The sequence below is a fragment of the Durio zibethinus genome, chromosome 16, assembly GCF_047325235.1.
Source record: "Durio zibethinus cultivar Kanyao isolate XHJ-2024 chromosome 16, ASM4732523v1, whole genome shotgun sequence".
Taxonomy (NCBI): Eukaryota; Viridiplantae; Streptophyta; class Magnoliopsida; order Malvales; family Malvaceae; genus Durio; species Durio zibethinus.
The window spans coordinates 21,152,440-21,160,490 of NC_143177.1; the positions used below are offsets into that span (position 1 = coordinate 21,152,440).

At 31.4% G+C, this 8,051-nt stretch overlaps 1 protein-coding gene across 1 annotated transcript; it reads left to right on the forward strand.

Moving 5' to 3' along the window:
* Window positions 1–534: 534 nt before the first annotated feature.
* LOC149514420 (uncharacterized) lies at window positions 535–3,324 on the forward strand. The gene is made up of 3 exons (XM_089745013.1): window positions 535–979; window positions 1,412–1,487; window positions 2,831–3,324. The coding sequence occupies exons 1-3, from the start codon at window positions 683–685 to the stop codon at window positions 2,950–2,952; spliced, it is 495 nt and encodes a 164-aa protein (XP_089601139.1). The 5' UTR covers window positions 535–682; the 3' UTR covers window positions 2,953–3,324.
* Window positions 3,325–8,051: the final 4,727 nt, after the last annotated feature.

An 8,051-nucleotide genomic window follows, 5' to 3' on the forward strand; every position in this document is an offset into this window, starting at 1 on the left:
GGCGAGATATTTTTGGCTCCCACGCAATAATATTCTCGACAATAACTTACTTAAACATCAAATTTTTGTTCTTTAACTTTTGGGGAGACAAACTATTACACTTCTTCAACAATGGGAATAATATTTATTCCTATTGATGATGTAATTCTGCCAATAATTCTCAGGATTTTCTTCTTTCAATCATAATAAAATTTTATTTGCATTTCCATATATGGTATACCAAAGAATTAGCAAGGATATTTCAGTCATCCTGGGGTAATTTTATGCCAGAAATCAGTCGCTTTTCAACATTAAGCAGAGACAAAGATAGGAAGGTGAAAACATTAACATAGTAGGGTATATTATAACAATGCAAATAAAACTGTCATTGAAGCTTGGTTCATGCAGTCATCTTTAAAAAGTGGGGAGTTCAAATCTTAATATTTGTAATCCTTTTTGCGGCCTTTTTATAATAATAATTAAAAAAAAAAACTGTCACTGCCCTCCAAGACCTCGTTAGCTAAGTCATAAATGTAGCATGCATATAATTTCTTTCCTTTTTATTTATACTTCTCACATTTTTACTCACCAGATCACAGCCTACATTCAATTCCATCTGCCCAATAGCTCTCTCCTTAGGTTTCCATTCTCCTTATCTTGACAACTTGTTCCTCCACAGTCCTCTCCTCCTGTTGTTTGAAAGATGAAGAATGGTAAGATGAGAGGTTTCATGTGCCAGTCCACAGCAGTAAATGCATCGTGCATGGCAGCTGATCCTCTCTCGGCTGTGGCGCCAAGAAGGCTAGACAGACTCCTTATAGACGATACCAGATTAATCAACAATGCCAGGTACTCTAGGCTTTTTGAGTCTCGACGATTTGTTGGAGCTGACAAGAGACCAATTGTCACTCCCTTTGTCAGAAGGGAACAAAATCAAGAACAGAAGCCAAAGCCCCTCCAGAAATCTGTTCAACTAGCTTCATCCGAGCATGTTTTCCAGGTCAGTCTTTGACTATGCCACCACTATCCTTCATTACCTTAGTATAAAAAGAAAATCCATACATAAACTCCATTATACAGAATATACATACTTATTGACAGTCCCTTCTATTTTTGACATATAACTGAGATTTGCGTTCCTTGTCGGTTTGGTTCTCCGACATAATTTAGCATACTCTCACCTGTCTTTCAAGGAGCATTTAATTCTGTCAATGACAATCATATATTGAAGCAACAGCATTTGAATTAGTTACAAGAAAATGATTTTACTCAGAAAATCAACTGGCCTGTTTTGTATAGCGTATAGTAATATGAAAATTCTACTCAAGCAAGGATTAGAAGAAACGTAGGCATGTCTGCAAGAGCTAAGCCATTATCCGACAACTACTTCTATTTGTGACAGTCCTTTTCTCTTGTAAATGAGTAATTGCAGGTGGTTGTCATGAGGGTCTCTCTTCATTGTCAAGGTTGTGCTGGTAAAGTGAAGAAACATTTATCCAAAATGGAAGGTATCATATTAATATCAAATCGATGTGCGAATCAATGCTTACTTATATTTCCTCAAGTAATTTCAGTTAAATCATAGCATCATACAAGTAATGAACTTAACTATGTGAAAACTTGTGTTGCTTTTAAGGTAGTGTTTAGTATGGGGTGAGCACTTTAAAAATTATGATGATCTACATATGGTAATTAGATCACTATGTTTGATAAACATTTGGTGATTTTATGTGACAGTAATTTTGGATCACTGAGAGTGATTATATCACTATCTTGAAGGATGATCTAGTTCCCATACAAAAGAGTGAAAAACTTTTATTACCAAAGTGAATAGTTAATATTATTCATTTAATATGTAAATTAAAAATTTTTTTCTTTTTAAAATTGTAATTATTTTGTATTTTAATTTTTATACTTCCAAACTATTATTTATTATAACAAGTTCAAAAGTAATTTATATGTTTTTTTTTATGTTTTAACATTTTATGCATAATTTAAGTTTTTTGTTTTTCTTTTATTATGAATTTAATATATTAGATTTATTTTTTAATTCAAAATTTTTTTACATAATTTATATTATAAAAATTAATTTACCTATCAATAAATATATTTATTAATTTAATAATTTTATTATATTTTATTATAAAATAAATAAAATATTCTTAATATTTTACAAATTATTATCTTTAAACAATATTAAAATTATCAATTTGTGTAACTATTATAATATGCATAATTATTTTAATATTTTATTTTTGTAATACTAAATACAATAATTTTTAATTCTTAAGAATTTATTATTATTAACTAAATAAAATGATTTTAAATCACAAGTAATAAGATCATCTTAATAATAAAATCACTTCGATAATTACATTATTATAATAATCTTACAAAAGATACCAAATATTACCTAAAACTTGATAAAAAAAAAAAAAAAAAGAACTTTTTTTTACCCAATTGGGAGGTCAAGTTTTTTTTTTTTTTAAAGAAACCAAACTGCATGGGCCCTTTAGTTTTAGCATAAAAGAGTCAAGGACCGACCTTTCTGCCTTTTTGCTTGTTTCAAGTTGCACCAACCAAAGCAAAGGGGGGGCATTGAATGTCCACATTTGGTGCAAAAGCCACACCTTCAAGCTGAGGTTGAGCCAACCAGTTGTAAAGTGTAGTAAACTAGCAATTGTTTCCACATGGATTAAGCCATCACATGATCAGTCACCTTAATTTGGTCAACAAGTATTTATTTGCTTTAGATAGGAAACAATAAATGCAAGTCTTTTTTCTTGCCTCAGGACTTGACCAAATTTGGCTAATGCGAAGTTCAATTTTTTTTTTTTTTTTGAAAAACCAGGGGTTACATCGTTCAGTATAGATCTTGAGAGCAAGAGAGTGACGGTGATGGGGCACGTATCGCCAGTGGGAGTGCTGGAGAGCATTTCAAAGGTAAAAAAGGCAGAGTTCTGGCCTTGTTGAATAGGGAAAATGGGAAAAGCAGTGACAATGTGCCAAAGTTGCAAAGAGAAACCTCAGTTGTTGGCTTTAGCTTAGAATTGGGTAAATCTTTAATTTTAGTGGTCCTCACTCCTCGTTCGAAATAAAAGAGGGATAGTCGAGTAGGTATGGATTTTGGAGCATTTGGAATTGTGAAGTGGAGTGGTGTTGACAGGGAAGTTCCATGGTTTGACAATCATCATCATCATCATCATCATCTATTATTATGGGTCAAATATTTATGTTTTCTTTTTTTTTTCCCTAAAGCAAATATAGTATTGATTTAATTGGATACAAATCATGCTTATTTGACGAATTTTATTGCTTTATTAATTATAACTACTTTCTTTCTTTTTTTTCTTTTGTTTATTAATTTATAATAATTATTTAAAATTTCACAATAACATTGTAATTAAATCTCTTTTATTTTTTAAATCTTGAATTTAAAATTTAATTTAATTAATTTATATAATTATTTTTAAAAGATAATATCTAATAAGTTAAGAGCATTGTAATCTTTCCTTAGTTTGTGGCTTGTTTTGTGTAAAAAATATTTTATTAATTGATCTCCTCGAAGCCTAAAGTTGATGAGAAAATTATAAAACTAAAAACCAAGAATTTTCCATTCCGTAAACCATATGTTATAAATACGACTTGGGGTAGCGAGAAAACGTTTAAATAAAATTTTAGATTTCCCATAAGATAAAACTCAAACATAAATGACTTTTCACTAGCAATTAAGGTAAAATTTACTTTTAATTAACAAAAAGATGTAGTGAATATAGTAATATTTTAGATATGCACAAAGGTAAAAGATAACAACTCGTAGTATAAATAATTCAAATAATATATCCATTGTTAGCGTGTTAATTGTATTTAAGGATATATGTTTTTGAATAAAACCAACATAGTTTCAAAAAAGCAAAGCAAAAACTTGATGTTTGAATTTGACATATGAAGTGCGGGACTGGCATTAATGTGTGAAGACAAGACAAGAGAAGTCGTAAAAAATGAAACTCGTTGAAAAATGGTTGTCGATGGAACCTAACCAAACCAACCCACCTAGCAAGAAAGCAATGGTTTATTCGACGGGCAACCTTCGAAAGAAAAACGACACACATTCAGAGATCAGATGATGAAAGGGAGAAGAATGTTTCCCGAATTCCGTAGTCAATTTGCGCATTTTCACTTTACTCCATTTTAAGATTTCACTTCCATCGCTGGTATCTATTGAACCAGGTATTGTAGACATCAAATTTTGTTCGAATCTATTATTTCCAATCTTTGGTTTAATAATAATAATAATAATATTAATTTAATTAATATAAAAAAATAAAAATAAAAGTGATAACTAATAAAAAAAAAAAGAAGAGAAAAATCAGGATGGCAATGGGCCTTACACGCCACCACTGCCACCAACCACTGTCATTCACCCTGTCACCACCATCCCCAATCTCATCAGAGCCCCTGCACCTCACTTGCCTCAACTGCTCAAAACCATCAATCTTACCCTACCATCACACCCATACCTCGCCAGACGAGTGCTCCATTGGCTACCACCATTTTCAACCCTATAAAGCCCCCAATGTTTCCCCTTTCAGCCTCTCTCGGACACCTCCTCTCGAAAATCTTTGGACAGATCTTCGAAACCTCCAGACATACTACCCTCAGCACCTTTTCGTTTTGAGCCCAAACACCAAGCGAAACCTCTCCCTTCAACAACCCCAAACAAAACCCACACCAACCAAAAACAGAAAAAAAAAAAAAAACAAAAAATACAGAAACAAAAAGAGAAACACAGTCTTCCTTGCAGGGAGAAACCTCAGCATCGAAGCTCTCGGCAAGAACAAAAAAATCAAATCAGTCTTCGGTTTACAAAAAAAAAGAAAGAAAAGAAAAAAGAGAAGAAACAAAAATCTTCAAACCTCAATCTACATCAATCAGGGCTTTTTTTCGTGAAAAAGATAGTAGATCCGAGCTCAAGGAGTTGAAAAGGGCATTTTTGTGAATTCTAAAAATTTTTTGATCACCGACGGCAACCCAACTACGGTTGGCGCAGTGGCACGGCACTCGACTTCGTCGAAGCCAAAGAGCATTTTCAGACTGGGGAGATTTTTTTTTCTAGCAGAAGAAGAAATGAGCAAAATTTTTTTTTTGAGGTTTATATAGAAAATTAAACAACTCAAAACGATGTCGTTTCGACAGGGGAGGATTCCTGCGTGGACCCGAAACTGACCCAGGGTCTGCGCAACCAACCCGATAACTCGGCTCCTCAGTAAATCTGAACCGATTTGACCAGACCAACCGAACCGCTCCTTAGATCAGCCCAAATCGCTCCTCAGCCGCTCAACCGAACCGCACGTCGAACTGAACTCTTTTCGATCCAACCGAACTGCCGTTGACTAAACCAGTCAGGTAAAAAAAAAATTTTTTGATTTTTTTATATATTATTACTTTTGTTATTTTGAGTATTTTTTATATTTATGCATGATGAACTTTTAAATTTGTTAAGATAAATATTTAATTATTTTAATAATAATAAAAATAAAATAAGTAAGATAATAATTAAAAATATATATTAAAAATGCTTTAAAATAATAATAATAAAATAATAATAATTTTTCTTATTTTTTTTACCTGGATGTTGGAGGGAATAAAACATATTCCTAAAAATAATTTCGCCTAGATGTTGAAGAATTATTATTAATAAATTTTCATAAAAAAGAAATACATAAGAAATTTTTTATTAATTTTTAAAAATCGCTAAAATCGGACTTGCTCCAAAATTCGCCTAGATGTTGAAGATTTTTAGAGATGTTCGCATTTTCTTAAAAATGAAACCTTAAACACTAAAACTTAAATCCAAACCCCTTAAATCCAAATCCCTAAAATCCAAACCCTTAAATCAAAACCCCAAACCTCAATTTTTAAAATCAAAACCTTAAAATCTCCAAACTCTAAAATCAAAATCCTAAACCTTTCATACCCTAAAATTCAGCCTTAAGACCTTTTAAACCTTAAAACCAAACCCTAAAACCCTTAAAACTCAACCCAAAATCCTAAAATCTGAATCTTCGAAATCTTAAAACCCTAGCCTTTAAAACCTCTACTCAAGCCCTTACTCAAAACATTCTGAAAATCTTAAAGACACATGTGAAAATCTCATTTGAAGTAATTTGTTCCCAAATGCCGCCTAGATGATGCGGTGTTTAGGAAACTTTACTTCGTTAAGTTTTTTCACACAAGTTCTTAATTCGCATTAATAATAAGATTAATAAGTAAAAAGTATAATAGTAAATTGGATTCTTAAATATAAACAGTCGCACCTAAGTTCTGCCTAGATATTGGAGAGTCGGGGTGGTCTCATTATACTTAAGAACCCAACTTTTAAATTGCATTTCTTTTTACATGACATTCATTAGCATACATACATTAACGTGTTATCATTATTCTCTCTTTAATTTTTATTTACTATTTGATGATAAAATATTTTATAATAAAAAAAGAATAATACATTTAAAAAAAAATTTGTGATATTATAAAATAAAATAAAAATAACATTTCGAAGGAAATAATTCTTGGTACTCTGCCTAGATGATGGAAGGTCACTAACAATTATCTTCTATAAAGACTGTTATTTTATTTTAAGGATTATCGTATTAAATCTTAAGCGAAAAGAGTTATTTTAAATTTTGTCTAGATGTTGGAGAATTTTAAAATAATTTTTTAACTTTAAGATTTTCTCAATATTCCTAAATAAAGAGCTTTAACAAAATTTTATTTTTTCAAATGAAGGGAATTAGTGTTAAATTTCAAATTGAAACCATTTTTATCCAACATTGAAAATAGGGCATAATTAAATGGTACCAATTTATGGGCATTTTGGGGGTGCTAATCCTTCCTCACATATAATTGACTCCCGGACCCAACCTGATTTTTTGTAAATCAAAATTTATCTTTTTTATAAACTTTAAACTCATTTTTATAGTTTCATTAAAAAGATAAACTTTTCGGTGGCCAATCACACATTAACAAAGATTGGTGGTGACTCTCTCATTTATTTCGATTTTAAAAGTCTTTTACGTTTGGCGATCCCAAAATCGTTACGACAGCTTGACGACTCTACTAGGACCTTAATTCGAAAGTCAAGCCAAAACTTTTAATTATGCACTATTAAGAATTGTTAGATTTAATTGGTTTTATTTGACGTTTCATTTAATCTCTTTATTTTGATTTTTCAAAAATATATATGTTAACGAATAAGATAAATTGTATGTTAGTCGTGATTTTATTTGCGTGTTTATGGTATTTCGATTAATACATTATTTTACACACACTTTGCATATTCATGCATGAGCTCTAGACCCGGGCTCTATCTTTTTTAGGAGAAAGTGAAGTAGCTACACTCTAGTGAGGTGATAACCTCTGTGTTTGCTAGTGAAACACTTTCACTCAGATTGAACCCATTCCGTTAGTAGCCTATAATGGGTGAGGATCGATGAGCCTTACTAGTTTATAACGGAAGATGATGTGAGGAATAGTTTGGGAACCTTTAGACACGTAAATTTTAACTCGACATATAGTAAGCCGTAAGGTCCAACCTTAAGAAAGAGCCATGTTGTCCCTGTTACAAGAAAATTACCTAAACTAGGGCACTATGTATATTCTATTATGACGTATATTATACTTGCTCATTCATTTACTCATTTTTTATTTATTTGTTTTATTTACATTATTAATTTGTTTAATTCTTTTGTTTTCTTCAATTTTGTTACATGCATCATATAGGTGCCATATTTCTTAGAGGATATTGTTTTAGATCAATCTTCAGTAACAAAAACTTTCAAAATACCTAAAAGATGTCATCCGTGTGTAAGAGCTACCTAGAGGTCAAGAGCCAATCAAAAAATACTCGGGGGAAAGAAGGAGATTGCTTAGTAGATGGTCACATATCGATGCTGCCACAGTCAGTGCATATGGATCTCAGTCAGAATGATATATCAAAATTGAAAGCTATTTGGAAACAGTGAGGAACAGAGAGAAAAAAAAATTTTAAGAAATACGGGGATGTGGCATTGCTT